Source organism: Monodelphis domestica, chromosome 5, assembly GCF_027887165.1.
Source record: "Monodelphis domestica isolate mMonDom1 chromosome 5, mMonDom1.pri, whole genome shotgun sequence".
Classification (NCBI taxonomy): Eukaryota; Metazoa; Chordata; class Mammalia; order Didelphimorphia; family Didelphidae; genus Monodelphis; species Monodelphis domestica.
In genome coordinates, this window is record NC_077231.1 from 122003259 (window position 1) to 122019089 (window position 15831).

At 45.6% G+C, this 15831-nt stretch overlaps 1 protein-coding gene across 1 annotated transcript; it reads right to left on the reverse strand.

Annotated features, from left to right (window-relative positions):
* Positions 1-202: 202 nt before the first annotated feature.
* On the reverse strand, positions 203-15351 carry PLEKHG6 (pleckstrin homology and RhoGEF domain containing G6). Its single transcript, XM_007503642.3, has 16 exons — positions 15162-15351; positions 13257-13460; positions 11466-11618; positions 9900-10064; positions 9507-9602; positions 9154-9204; positions 8507-8656; positions 7115-7225; positions 6720-6869; positions 6325-6462; positions 5924-6043; positions 5236-5365; positions 4955-5070; positions 2032-2186; positions 628-1317; positions 203-404 (listed from the first exon to the last, which is right to left on the reverse strand). Exons 2-16 carry the CDS (start codon positions 13398-13400, stop codon positions 395-397), a joined length of 2379 nt encoding a protein of 792 aa, XP_007503704.1. The 5' UTR covers positions 13401-13460; positions 15162-15351; the 3' UTR covers positions 203-394.
* Between the last annotated feature and the right edge of the window lie 480 nt (positions 15352-15831).

Genomic DNA, 15831 nt, shown 5'->3' on the forward strand with positions numbered 1-15831 from the left:
AAGTGGAGGTGAAATTTAGAAGAGCAGATGGGGAGGTGGAGGCAGAGTTGGAAGGCCTTGGGAGGAGGGAGAGTGGGAACCATGCCAAGATGATGTCCTTTTTTTTCTAGTTTTTGCTGTGGATCAGTTGTTCTCTCTTGTGCTGCCCTCTTGTGGTTCCACCCCAACTACCACTTTTCATCTCACACTGGCTGGTCACTCATTCTTATCTACACATCATTTTATTTGAGCTTAGGGAATGCTTATGATACAGAAATGTACAATCTTGAGCCCCAACTTTATACCCTGGAGCAGGTGGGTGGCTGGGTCTGGCTCTTGGGCTGAGGAGGGTGGACGATGGATACTTCTTGGCCCAGATATCCTCTAGAAGAAATCTTAGGTGTCTTGGGTGAGGCTATACCTCCCTGAAAAGAGAGAAAAGAGGTGAGGAGCTTGTCAATAGCAATCTAAGGTTTCAGATTCATGGGGAAGGGTCAAAGAGGGAGCAGGGATTAATAGTGAAGATTCTGGCTAGGATGCCCCTTCCCTCTCTTTGGCTAACCTTTTTGTTACCCTTCTGTTCCACTACTGTTCTTTGTACATGCTCTCCCATGCCTTCATTCACATTCTCTCCTAAATAATACTTACGATGTGGTTAATGGAGTATCTAGCCGAATGATTTGAGGCCCACGCATCCTTTGTAGTTCAACTATTGTCAGTTTCCTGGGCTGTCCATTCCTGGATTCCCTCACTCTCTCTGAGATTCCATCAATTCTCTGACTGGCCAGATCCTCCCGGATTTCCTGGAGCATGTCTTCTGCCCGTTTGGGAACCACAAATAGAGGACTTTCTTCCTCTTCTTCCCCTGAGGAGTCCCAGGGGCTCTCTCCTGCAGAGTCAACCTGAGATGGTGAGAAAGGTAGCTGTCCTCGAAGCTGAGCTCTGTGCAGAGTCTCCATTACTATATTCCCTCCTGTTGAGGGCCCTTCTTCCTCCTCTTCTTTCTCAGACCAGTTTGGGGGCATCCTCCTAGGAAGGCCATGCCCTTCCTGGATAATATCCCCCTCAGGGAGATCAGGGGCACTCTGTCTTTGAGGGGCATGAGGATTGGAAGGTTGTAGTCTTCGGGGGATGTCTCGGAGGTCCAGAGTGGAGAGGGTGAGTCGGGGGTCCTGGCGGAGTGCAGGCCGACGTCTATGGATCCATGGGGTTTGGGACTCTGGTAGGGAGCTAGTGCCATAGCCACTGTCAGAACCATCATCCATGCCTAGAGAAGAGTCTTCCCTGTCTTCTGTGACTACCAGGTGAGGGATGAGGACTGGAAACTCTGCAGTTCCGCTAAGGAGGGGAACAAGATTAGCTCAGGTTTTGTCTCTAAAGCCTTCACTCTAGCAAGAAATCATCTCCTCAGAGAGAGAATCTTTCTAAAGAGAGACTAATTTCCTCTCCCTGATCCCAGCACTATGGTGAAAAAGAACTAGTTACTGGGGAGCAGGTAGGTGACTCAGTGGATGGAGAGCCAGGTCTAGAGATGGGAGGTCCTTGGTTCAAACAGACACATCCTAACTGTGTGACCCTGGACAAGACATAACCTCCATTGCCTAGCCCTTAGCACTCTTCTGCCTTGGAACCAATATCTGGTATTGATTCTAAGCTGGAAGATAAGATTTTTTCAAGAAAACTAATTTGGGAATGAATGAACCTGTGTGGCCTGGAGTGAATAGAATATGGGAATTGAACTAGATAATTTCTAAGGTTTCTTCTAGCAATATAATTTTTTGATTGCATACATATATTCATCTATACCCCCAAGGTGTGAGAACTCTTAATTTGTGTCTCTGTTATGATTACCCAGGGTTGTTCTTGTTTACCACTTGGCTAACCACCCCCAGGCTTATCTAATGTTCTTCAATTAATGACAGGTGCAGTAATCTCTGGCCTGGGTTCTAAATAATCTGGACTCATCCCATTCTCTAGGAATGATTCCTCTTATTCTTGTGGTCCTCCTTCCCATAAATTTATTGGTTGGAGATGGGGATTAATAGCAGATACCTTCTCTCCAGATTGTGGTCCTCTACACTGCTCTGGGAGCCCTCAGGAGAGGGGGTGGGGGGCACAGTGCTGGGAGACTCGATGTCCCTATATAAGGCCAGCAGCTCCCTCTTCTGATGCACATACTCTTCTGTCTTTAATTTCTGCAGAGTGACCTGTTTGAGGGAAGAGAGAAATAAACAAATTCAGAGCCAAACAGGGAATCTTTCCACAAGGACATGAATAATTTTCCCTTGCCAGACCCTCCCCTGAACAATAGACTTCCTTCTGTTTGATAACCCATTTTGAGAGAAGACATCCTCCTTCTAGAAATCCCTTCCATGATAAAAAGGTAGGGTAGTGGGGCTGGTGGTATGTTCAGAATACTCAGGTTATTGGGGGGGGGGATATAATACCCTACCACAAAGGCTCCTAGGGGATGACTTGACCTGGGACATCTACCTCTTGCTTGGGAGTGTCATAGGGAGAAAAGAATTTCCTGTTTTCTGTCTCATCTCTTGGTAGAGTCTATTTTAATTCTCTTCCTCCTTGCCCCTCCCTATCTACTCTTTAGGTAAACTTAACTTCTTCATTTACCTTCAAATGAATTGACTCACTGTCCTTAAAGAAGAAAAAAATAGTGGGGAGGAAAGGGGTGGGGGAATCATGAATCATGTAACCAAGGAAAAATTTTCTAAATAAAAAAAGGGAAAAAATAAATCACCTCTCATTTACACTCTCTAAAAAAAAAAGAAAAGAAAAAATACATCTATTTACTACAAAAAAAAAACCCACTCTAGTCATTGCTCTAAATTTCTCTTCCCATTTATTGCTAAACTATGTGGAAGAGTAATTTGTCTCTATGTGTCCTTACCATTCACTCTTCAACCCCTTGCAATCTGGTTTCTAATCCCACCACCACATATCAAAATTATTCTCTCCATGGCAGCCATAGATTTGAACAATAGGGTTGAGAATATGGGTCAGAGGCTCCTGTCCCTGTGCCTCTTCATAACATGGTGTGATTTCAGTCCCATGGATGCCTCCTTGAAGGTCTGCAAGTGTCACCATCCTAGTTAAGGCCCACATAGTTAAGGATCACAATGATCATATTGTACCATAATTCTTTGATACAACATATATATGATACATTAGCACTGGATAAAATTCTTAAATAACAATATGCGTAAATGTTGTGCATACATTGTATCTCACATCTTGCTTAGATCTTTGAGAGAAGAATCTGTCATTTTTTCATCATTCTCTGTCCAGCATCTGAGCGGAATATCTTGTACTTTTCTTGTACTTGTTTTGTCCATCTAGCCATTTAATTAATGTTGAGAAAACTGAAGTGTTGAACAACTTCCTCAACTTCTACATACCTTATGTATTTAAACATGTCTGGTTTGCTATCTCCTTCCACTTCCCCGTGTGGCATGCATCTACATTTTTGGGTCCAATACTCTTAACTTCCCTCTAAAATTGGAATCCCTGTCTAGTAATTGCAAATCTGTCAGTACCTAACCTAGGAAAGAAAGCTTGGGGTCAGAGAAACTTTAGGTTCATCCCATCTGTTCTTTCTCTTTCATGTTCTTCCTTTGAAATCTTTGACAGCTTTGTAGTCTTGTCTTTATCCCCAATGTTACAATTTGGGTCTAGATCATGGCTGGATTAGTCCTTTTAAAAGTGACCTCTCTGTTACAGGCCAATATAATGTATGCAGTTTCTTGGTAGATCTCTTTTAAACACTGATTTAATTGCTTAATAAATGAATTAAAATATTAATTTAATTGATTTAAATTCTCCTGCTCAAGAATCTACAATGTCTTGATTTTCTACTGCTGCTTTCAAGCCTTCCATTATCTGTCCCCAAGCTACCAATCTAGACCTTCCTTCCCACTGCTCCCACTGTCATATGTGACCTCTTCTCCAGGCACAGTGATTTCCTTACGGTCTCTTTCCTACACTGCTTATTCTGCCTTTTCTCACATTGTTCCTGCTGCCTGGAATCCCATCTCCTATTCCAAATCCTACTTAACCTTCAAGGCCCGAATCAAACCTCATCCTCTTCTGTGAAGCCAGGAGAGAATAGGATGAAGTGATTTCTAAGGTCCTTTCCCCCCTAAATCCTGTGATTCTAGGAGCCAATATAGTATAATGGAAGGAATGCTGGTCTTGGAAGTAGATGATATGGGTATCAGAGAAGTTTGTTAACTAAATGCTGGATCTGGAGTCAGGAAGATCTAAATTCAAATTGGGTCTCAGGCACTTTCTAGCTGTGTGGCCCTGGGCAGATCATTTCACTTCTATCTGCCTCAGTGTCCTCATATGTAAAATGGGAATATTAATAGTACCTGCCTCCCAGAATTGTTGTGAGGATCAAATGAGATCATTATTTGTCAAGGACTTTGGAAACCTTAATGCATTGCATAAATGATAGTTATTATTATTATATTCCTCCCTGAGCCTTGGTTTCCTCATCTGAAAAATTAGAGGTGGATTGGATTGCTAAAATCTCCTTGAGTACCACAAATTGATGGCTCCGTAAACCTTCTTTGACTACCCCAGCTCACACTTTCTTTCTTTTTTTCACACCTTCCTTTCTCTGAGATGTCTAGTGCATTTGAGGTATGTTAGTTCTGTCTCAGACCCACTACATTATAAACTCTTTGAGGGCAGGAATTATAGTCTATATTTTATGTAATTGGTGACTCTTTTCCCTCCAGCCTATTTCATGTATCATTGAGCAAAGCTGCGTCTCCCCATCCAGAGAATCAGGCACCCAGGATTCCCCAGAAACTAGTTAGAGCCTCTAACCTATTTAACCTTTCTCTGTGGTTTGGCCCTATCACTCCCTTCCTCTCTTCCTGCCTTGTTTCTCAGCCCTAGTAGGTCTCTCTCTATACTTTGCAATGCCTCTTTTCAGGCTGCACCTGCAGAATACCTGGGCCTCCTGTATCTTCTCCAGCCAATGAACACATTCATTTGGATTGGAACAATGGAAAACAAGAGCGCTGGAGACACACTGGAAATCAGTAAGGTGTATCATCAGGAAGCTGTCTGGGATGGAGGAGATATATGAAATGTAGGGAAGCTGTTTCCCTCCTCCTCCCTTTCTCCCTTCATTGAGCCAACTGGACAATGGGAAGAAGAGGAAGGCAGAGGAAAGGAAGGGTAAAGGTAAGGGACGAGGGGCTCAGGGGGAGGGTCTAGGGAATGACATACTAGGATCCCGAAGGGCCTGGCACACAAGCTTCTCCAGCATGAGGGGTGGGCGGATGACCTTAGCCTTGTCAGCCTTGCGCTGGGGTTTGGTCACCAGAATCACATCAGAGAATAGGAACAAGTACACATCCTATTAGGAGTAGGTAGGGAGAGAAATAGTGGTAAGCTTCATACATGGTTGGAGAAAAAGATGAAGGGGAGAGGGAACTCTGGGAGAGAGTATATACATGGACACAAAGAAGATAGCAAGCATAGATCATAGGGTCATAAGAGACCTTTAGAGCTAGAAGGGACCTTAATCTAGTACAATCCATACATTTTGCAGATTAGGAAACAGGACAAGTGAGATCCAGGAACTATAAGCCCAAAGTTCACAGCTAGTTAATAGCTGAGTTGGGGAGGGAATAGAATCCAAGTCTCATGACTGAGGTCCAAAGCACATAGGCACATAGTGCAAAGACATGATACCACTGGAAAAGGCCCCCTGACAATCTCCAGGGCCTCTCTATCCTACTTTATAGCACTCCTGGCCTCCATTCCCAGCTGCTTTTTCTCTACTCTTTCTTTCAATGCCCCAAGCCTCTCCAGACTTCTTGCTCCCTCTCCATTCTTGCCATCTCCTTTAAAGTCTCTTCTCCTCAGATCTCTTTTTTGTCTCTCTAATCCCAGTCCCTGCCCTCTCCTTCACCTTCCCCTCTCGACCCTCCTTCATTCGAACAGAACCCTCTAGTAGAAGCTGCCGTGTATGTTGGTGATCAACGCCCAGCATGGGGGAGGTCAAATCCAGGATGGAAAAGGGACGTAGGCTCTAGGAGGAACAGGAAGACAGTATTACTCCAATGAGACAAATATCTGCCTTCTTTCTCTGTCTTCTCTTCCCATTCTCTATCCCCAATGTAGGACCATTTCATACTTCCCATTCCTTAATGCTGCCTTCTTGGGTGCCCCTTTCCTTTTTTCTTCCCTTCCTCCCTTTGCCCTGATGCATTACCCCTTTCTTCTTCCCTCCCTCCCAACTCTCTCTCTCTCTTTCTCTCTCTCTGTTTCTCTTTCTCTTCCTCCCCCCTTCCCTTTCTCTGTCTTTCTTACCTTCTCTACTTCCTCAGTGGATGGCTCCAGCACTTCATAGGGCCCAATTCGCTGGGCAGCAGCTGCCAAGCTGTCATGCTCCTCTCCCTGACGCACTTGGCTATTGATATGGTGTAAGAAGGCCTCCACAGAAGAAATCTGGGCCCAGTAAGGAGATTGGGATGGTTTAACCTACCCTGGCTCTGCCAACCCTCCCACAAAGAGTGACCAGAGACATAGAATCATGATAAAGAATCAAGAAATGTTATTTGATCATTGTCTGTTAGAGCTGGAAGGGACCTGAGATAATATCTAGTCCAATAACTTAATTTTGTAGGAAGAAACACACTTTTCTCAGCAGTTCCCAAAGACCCCTTAAGCTCCCTGGAAGGGCTAAATCCCTTGGGTAAGCATACCATGGCACTGAGGACATCCTGGACCTGGGGTTCAGGGGTCCTCTTGAGCACGGCCTGGAGCAACAGAGGGTATTTTGTGATTCGTTGATGTGGTTTGATGAGCAGGTCACTGAGCTGCTGCCGTCCAGACCTTTTGTGCTTCTCACACCACTGAGGATCAGAGAGAGACTGGGGTTCAGGAAGGGCCATTGGGGGCCATGGAGGCAATAATAAATGAAGAAGAACTTTTCTTCCACTAAGTGCCTTTTTCTCCCTTTCGATTAGCAGAGCCATATCCTCTTGGATAGGAGGGATGATTGTTCAATACCCACCTAGAGCAGTAGTAAAAAACCTTCCCAACAGGCACTCTCCTCACCCCCTATCCCTGCCCTGGCTTCCTGAATGGACTACCACACCTGTACGTAAATCTGGAAGAGAGGATTGTTGTCCTGTTGTTCCCGAGCATAGGCCATGGTTTGCTTCACCCGAACGCAATACTTTATGTATGGCTGGAACCGTTGGCCAAACTTGGAGCATTGATGGATGGGAAAACAGAGGAATGTGATGGAGAAAATAAAAATGATTAAGTAGAAATTTCCGTATTATTTGTGGAGACTGGAGGGTGAAGGGAATGGGAATGGTGGTGGTTCTGGCATCACTTATTCCATGGTCAGACACTAAGTCATGGCTTATGTCAAGCCCAGGCTTCTAGCACCCCATTCATGTAGGGACTTTTGAGCAAGCTTGGAACAGACGTAGAAATACTTTTTGGGTTATCCTTCTCATTGCCACAGTAGATGAAACTAAAATTCTATTTCTTTCATCTCTGTTTTCTCCAACTATGGTCTCTGACAACCCTCTGGTCCTGCTATTCATTCTATATCCATCACAAAGAAGAAATTTTTATCAAGTAAGAGGGGAAGGTCCCTATTTATCTGTTGGAGGCAAGTAGGATCTGAGGAAAAGACCGGGAGATATCTCCACTTGTAGGTAGAATACCTGGGTTTTCTGGAAAGGACTATTAATCTTATGATTCTCTGACTTTCTCCATAGCTGTTATACTCTTGACTTCCATAGTTGTTGGACTATCCCTATAAGAGGTGCAGAGGCTGGTCTGGCAAAAATTGGTGCTGGCATATTTGTCTCTGGGATTTTACCCTGTGCTATGCCCAATGTTTTGCCCATTCCCAGTGGCTTCTCCTCTCCTTCAGTCATTTATTCTTGTTCTCAGCAGGCTGCTGATGAATCCCTCCTAAGATATTAAATCAATAATTAAGGAGTTTTCTTGATAACAGTTTAAGGCATAATTTTCTCTTAGGAGTACGATCATTTTATTTTGGGTTACCTAAAGACTTCCAAACCTCTAAGACCTGAAGAAATGAAGCTATAGTGATAGAACAACAGTAGGGTTTATAGTTTGAGACAGGAAATCTTTGTCTCTAGTGCCTCTTCAAATCATAGCATAGTTTAAATTATATAGTCTCTATGTACTTGAAGGTCTAACTTGTGGTTCAATATGGAAAATTAACATGGGGGCAGTTAGGAAGCTACGTGGATAGAGGCTGGGTTCAAATCTAGTTTCACACACTTCCTAGCTGTGTGACTCCAGGCAAGCCACTTAACCCCCATTGCCTAGTCCTTCACTCTACTGCCTCGGAACCAACACTTAATATTAATTCTAAGGCAAAAGATAAGGGTTTACACCACCCCCCAATAGGATGGATAAACATGCCAGGTACCATCTGAAATCCTCAAATACCTGCCTGATCTGAAAGTACCCACTTTCCCAATTCTCTCCCATTGCTCACTGTCAAGAAGCCATCTTGCAAGCCAAGAGGGTCCAGTGGTTGGCCTGAGATCTGGGTCTTCTTCAGGGTAGGCTCTAGTACCTCCTCCCAGAAACTCTGATGGGCTCGGATCAGGTTTGGTACATTTCCAAATAAGGTCTCAGCTGATACCTTGGAAAAAGGCATGGAGATATATCAGGGCTCTGGTCTCCAGCATCCCCTCTCCCAAGCACATAGTAAATGAATAGCATTGATAGTCTGTGGGCCTGAGGCCCTAAAGAAATCAGGCAGGAGGGAGAATCAAACAATAGGGCTGAAATATCAATGGTCCTGCTTCCCCCCCCCCCCACCCATGTCCTTATCTCCTAGGGTTGGCATGGTTTGGGAAGGAGCTAAATGGAGTCTTGGTTACAGGTATAGACTGTGAATTCTCTGCACCAAGGACATATGACAGAAAGGGCGAAGAAAAGCACCGAGGGAAGAACTCTGGGAAAAAGGTGTTCCATCAGAGCCAACTCTGAAGAGCTGAATATACCCCTTCTGTGACATGATGGTTGGGGGAAACCATTTATATCATTAGAATTCAATGTTTGGGGCTGTGTCAGACCATGACCAGAACTCATTCCCATGCACCCCATCCCAGTCCTGCATCTGAGTGCCATACTCACTTCAGTCAGCAGCCCCACTCTTTGTAGATTCAGCAAGCCAGCTGCCAGGAGCTAGGCATAGAAAGATGGATAATAGGAGACACTGACCTCTGAAGAATTCTCTTCCCAGATGGACCTCCACCACATTTACCCTTACCCCTTCTATCAAATAACTCTGATCCCTTCATCCCTTGGCTTATCAGTCTGAGGTCTGGGGATCTTCCTCCACCCAATATAGATATTCTTCACAACTCTGATCTCTACTTCTCTTTCTCCCTTGCTGCTGGGGGAGCTGAGGAAAGGTAGAGGGTGCCAGTCAAAGTTGATGAGTTGGTGGAAACCCATGGATGGGGAAGGGCCCTGGAAAAGCTTACTTCAGTCATGATCTTCAGCTTTCGAATATACAACAGCTCAGTGGTCAGTAGCTCCCATAGTGCCTCCTGTTGGTGGCAGAACCCCCGGCTCATCTCCTGAGGATGCATGGGGTCACAAAGCTGGCTCAGTAGGAGGGTATAAGATATGGAAGTAGGAGTGGCTTGGGGGTTGGGAGGACAGACTGAGCAGGATCTCTCAGCCAGGGTCCTGCTTCTTTGGATCTCCTTTTCTCAGGAATGTGTGTGTGTGTGTGTGTGTGTGTGTGTGTGTGTGTGTGTGTACTGCATAGACACACTCAAGTGTTCAGGTCTGAGTGTTCAGGACTGAATGTACATGTCTGGAATTGCATGTGCAGGTACATATGTGTTTTGTGTTCCCACCCTCATCCTTACCTTATGACCAGGTACCAATTCCTTCCAGGACTTCTCAATCGTCAAGTTGTTGTCCCCACCCTCCCCAATCTCCCAGTGTCTCCGGTCCTCAGGAGGCAGTCGGGGCATCCCAAACATGCTGAATGTGTGCAGTCTCATCTCCAGCTGTCGTGCCTTGGCCACCTCCTGAGTGATACAGACGTGAAAGTCAGAGCCAGAGCCATGGGCAAAATACAGTGCTCGAACTGAGCAGTGGGGAACCTTAGGGTAGAGTCACTGGCATCAGAGAGAAGATGGACAAATTCTGGGATCTGAAGTGGGGGGGAATATAGGCAAGGGGCTCCCCTAACCTGCAGACCCCCTCAAGGAAGTTCAGATGGCACAAAGGAAGCTTTTTAGATAGATTTCTAGTTCAGACAAGAAAGATCCCAAAACATGAAGGGACCCTGGCTCTTTCCATCTCATAGGATCCAGGTGGCAAAGATGCAAGGGGCATTAGATCTCATCTTGTGTACCAGTTCATTTGATGGAAGAGGAACCTGAGACCCATTGAGGTGAAATGATTGCCTGGGGTCACTTTAAGAGCCAATGTCATAGCTTTAATTAGATCATATATCTTCTGATTCTCTTGCCAGCTTTTTCAATATTCCACCATGCCATTCTTTCTTTCATTTTTTCTACAATTTTCTAGTTTTTCCCTTTAAAAGTACCTTTAGGGGAGCAGCTGGGTAGCTCAGTGGATTGAGAGCCAGGCCTATGGATGGGAGGTCCTAGGTTCAAATCTGGTCTCAGACACTTCCCAGCTGTGTGACCCTCGGCAAGTCACTTGACCCCCATTGCTTAGCCCTTACCACTCTTCTGCCTTGGAACCAATACACAGTATTGATTCCAAGATGGAAAGTAAGGGTTGGGGTTTTAAGAAAAAAAAAGTACCTTTAGGCCTTCCATCTCATAGATGTTGTACAGATGATATAGCTAAATTTTAAGATAATGTTTATTTAAAAGTAGTAAATACATGTCAGTTATATTATTATTGTTATTACCATGATGAACACCTGGGTTAATAAATAAACATGTATAGCATATGGCATCCCATATGGCACCCCTTCCTTCTTTCCCTATAATCTCAAAAGTCTGAACAAGAATATTTACAGAAATTTCTGCTGCAATTGTAATCTATGAATGGTAGATTTGGGATCAGAGGACCTGGATTCAACTCCAGACCTTTTATGCTTATTACTGTCTAATCTTGAAAACAATTTAACTTTACTGTAACTTTGGTTCCCTCATTTGTAAAATAAGGAGGTTATATTAGTTGACTTCTATGGTTCGTTCCAACGCTACATTTATGATCTTTAACTTAGCATATAAATTCTAGGGAGTTGCTGAGGTACATAGACCTTAAGTGACAATATCACACAGTGAGAAAATGTCAAAGGTGACTTTTGAACATGAAATGACTTGGCCAACATAATTTCTTTTTTTTTCTTCTTAGCCTCTGCCTAGGAGCTTGATAGGTCAGCATCAATGCTGGGAATGCTACAGGTAGGGCGGCAAGGAGGGAGAATTTAGAAAAGGGTCCTTTACCTTGAGTTTGGGGGAGCTTGAAGGGGTAGACCCAAAATATCCACCATGTTTTTTCTCGGACTCTGGGTCTTTTAGCCTTAGTGGTGATGAGCCTCTGGACTGGCCAGAATATCTGAAGGCAACAAGATCTTGTAGTCGGTGGTGGGAGGTATCCTGAGACAGAGAAGAAGGAATAAGAAGAGAACATTTTGGGGCATGTATATCAGGAGCAATAAGGATTATGTGCCAAGCTTTTGCTCCTAGGCACACCCTCCCCTGCCCCTCTGCCTAGGTGCTGTTTCCCCTACCCACTTCTCCCCTCAAACAAGTTTGGTGTGTTGGCCCCTCCCAGCCCTGAGTCACAGAAGGCGCTGCCAGAGAGGTTTGACCGAGCAGGGGCATGTCAGCCTGGCATTGAGAGCAGGCCCTGGGGCAGAAATTGCAAGCACATGCAGCTGCTGGCAGAATATCTACAGCTTTTACCCAGGTGGGCACATGTTATCTATTACAGGCTGTCTTCCATGTACCCCTTGGCTGGTGTGTTCCATAGACACTTTCACTTGAATAACTGGAATATATTCATACAACTTCACATGTGTTTTCTACCTCACCTCACTCCTACATGTTTGCACCTCACCTTCCTGTTCATGTGTGTTCATAACTGCTCAAACCTCCCATGTAGATCACCTTCTATATGCATGGTAAGGTGCAGAGACTGTGTATGGTTTGTGTCCTACCTTAGCTGGGAAGGGGCTGCCCTTCCCTGGGCAGGTCCAGCTACATTCCTCCTGCCTACATGTAGCCTGAATCATAGCACCTCTTCTCCACCCCTTCCTTAGGCCATAAGCACACCCCCTCTCCTCCCCTCTGTTTGAGCCCTCAAGAGGTGCCCTGGAGCCCTCACTCTCTAGGAAGCTAGAGTTTGGAGATACTTCATGGTAGTGGAAAAGAGGGAAGGATGGTGTCAGGAGAGACCTGGACTCAAATCTGACCTTTGACTTTGTGCTTGTGGACAAATTACTCGAACCCTTCAAGCCTTAGTTTCCTCATTTATAAAATGGGGATAATAAAAGCATCTACCTCACAGGGTTGTATTGAGGCTCAAATATAATAACAAATGTAAACACCTTCCTGACAACAGAAAGAGGAGTAAGAAGAGTGGAAGAAGAGGGAAGATGATGAAGGGAGGAAGGAAGGAAAGATGAGGAAAAAGGAGAATGGAAAAATGAGAGTGAAAGGGGATGAAGGGAAGGTGAGGACAAAGGAGAAGGAATAGAAGAATGAGAAAAGGAAGGAAGAAGAGGAGGACCAAGGGTTGATAGCAAAAAAGTGAAGAAGAATAATGAACCTAAACAATCCCATGCCCCCATCTCCACCACCATCCTAATCCACTCAGGGAACTGGGAAAAGATTTACCTTCCTTTAGGAAAAAAGAAAGGAAAATATTATCCAAGATTTAGAAAGCTCTATAAGGTTTGCCTACCTCTACATTTTTATCTTATTTGATTAAGTCCAACTATAAACATTTAACAATCCTCACAACACTCTGTGGTAGGTGTTATTATACGTTCCCATTTTACAGATGAAGAAACTGAAATTACATAGAAAAGATGGAAATAAAGATGAGAAGATCACTCTGCATCAGTTTACACCTACCCAGAAGAACAAGGAACTGAATCCAAGAAACTAAGACATTTTCTTTGATTAGATTAGTCTGCCTCCTCCTCTGTGGACTCCCCCAGGATGGTGGAAAAGGGGCAAGAGGGGAAGGCAGGGTAGAAGAGAACCAAAATGGGAATCTCTTGCTCTTACCTGTTGAGTAGTCTTTCCAAGGTGCAGGTTCCAAGGGGCTTTGTTGTTTGGGTCCCTATGGTGTCTTCCCCCATAAGTTTCAATTCGAGAGGCCACCAGTCCATGGAACAGGTGGCCCTCATCTGGGGTACTGTACCCTTTCATTCTCTGTGCTCTTGGTCATCTCTGAGGTAGCATGGCTGAGATGGGAGGGGTCACCTGAGGCTATAATAGAAGGGAGACAAAGAGGTCAATCTTCTAGCAGATTTTGGTGTAGGAGATGTGTTTGTATATGAATGGTGTGAGACACATGAGAGAAAGAGGCTGAGAGATTGAGCCAAGAATAGGGGTCCCCTAAAGCCTCTTAGGTGGATAATAGGAATGCTATCCTGGGGAGTGGGGGTTGGGCTAAGGCCCCCAGGAAAGGTTTTTCTTGGGTAAGATTGATATGTATTTGACAGGTTATGGAAAGTATGGGCATATTCATAGTGGTCCATGGCTGTTCAGCTAGTTATGTGTGATGGGGTGTTTGTTGATATTGGTGAGTAGAGGGCAATTAGGTGTCTGTGTGGGTAAGTCATATACCTAGAAAAGTCTTCCTTTGGGGAGTGGAAGAAGATGAAGGGGATACATACATACATACATACACATATACGCCTATTCAATGTAATGAAACAAAGACACGAGGCAAAGGTCTGACTTTTGGAGGAATTAGTTTCATTGGGGAGCTGTGGGCTCGGTGACTCTGGGCTCCTAGCTTTCTACCTGTATGGCCCCGTCCTCTAGATGACCCTCCTCCATTGCCCCTCAGTGTTATCTTTTACCTCCTGCCCCTATATCCTTGAGTAAAAGCCACAGGGAGCCCAGTGCTAGGGGGTGACAGGAAGTTCTAGTTCTACCCCTGGTTTAGAAAGCCAGGGAGCAGTGCCCAGGTGAAAAGCTCCAGAAGGGGAGAAGAAGCAGGAGAAACAAGGAAGCTGAAAGGTGAGGGTACTAAGAGGGAGGCCATGTGGGTGTTCGAGACCTCTTTAGGAGTGGGCTTTGTTCCTGACCAGGCCCCCACCCTTGAAGAAAGTACTGATGTCCCAGATTTACTGGGGCAGAGCCCAGGTGATGGTCCATCTCTGACTAAAGCTCCCTCTGTCTTCCCTAGCTCTTCCTCCACACCCCCCTCACTGACAAAACAAGGCTTCTGAACTTTTTTTTTTGAGTGTATCTTTGGGCTTCTTGGACAATCTGATGAAGACCATGGAATCCTCAGAATGTCTCTTAAATGCACAAATTAAATATAAAGGATTACAATGGAAATCACTTTTGTACTGAAATAAAGATGTAACATTCCCCCGCCCCCGTCTAAGTTCACAGAGCCCTCGAGATCCTTCCGCAGACCCTCCTGGACAGACTTTGTGATAGAATATTCCTGTTTGGAAGGGCTGGGATGAGGGCAGGAACTCAATCGGGAATATCTGTGCACTCTCTTCCCCTTGTCCACAGGTCCCTGCAAACCCCTTTCACCTGCTTATCTGGCCCCCACCGGTTCACCCCCAGCCCTCCAATTGTCTCCCCTATCTTATCCTCACTCCCCATCACCATCTTGTGTTCTTTACGCTCCTCGAGTCTCTCGGCTCTCTTCCTTTCTCCTGAGCCTGCACCTTTCTGTTCCGTGTTCCCTGGACTCTGTGCTCTCATGCCCTCTCCTCCCAGTGCCCGTCTGGTCTCTTCATGTCCTCTTCTCCCTGGATCTTTCTGGTCTTCCTTGTTTCCTCTATCCTGGGCAGCCCTCCCCCCTTCCATCCTTGTTCCCTGAGGGCCTTGGCCTCCAGGCCCTCTCTTTCACCCTTCACTGCCCCTCCAGGTGCCCACCCCTGCCCCTGTCCCCTCCCCTTCCCCTTACCACTCCCCCTCCCCCACCCCAGCTCCCCTAACCTGTTTCCCCAGGTGTCCCAGCTCCTGTGGCCCCTCCAGGCGTTTCCTCCAATCCACAGGTCCCTGGATAAGGCAGCAGGGGCCAGCCCGGATACCTGGTCTGGCAGGCACGGGGACAGAGCGGTCCTTCTGCCAGAGAGCAGAGCTAGTGTCAGGCCGGGGAGGCTGGGAAGGAAGAAAGGGCGGGGCTAGGCCACCGTCCCGCCCAACCTCCGAGGCTGGGACAGTGTACACTCTGTGGGAGGCTTCTCGAAGCGCCCACCCTCCAATTTGCTCACGTTCTCCCTACTTTCTCCCCCATGGAGATATTGTCACGAACAGTTGGACACTCCCCCTCTGTTAAATCCTGCTGCACGCTTGGACAGGGATCGTCTTCCAGGAACGGCTCAGATGAATTACTGAAGTACTTTGGGTCTCCCTCTTGGCCTTTTCCACCTTTGTGATCCCTAAAGTACATCCCTCCCCAGCCCGGAGCATCCCCAGATGGGAACCGAGTGAAAGATCATCGTTATTCATAACTCCTGCCGGGGGAATTGTATCATTATCACTAATCTACTCATAATACTAATAATTATCACTAGCTACTTTTATTGCTAATGCTAATTTTTTTAAACTAGTGGGGCCTCCAAAAGTCATGGGACACATAAAAAGAGAGATAACTAAGGATGAT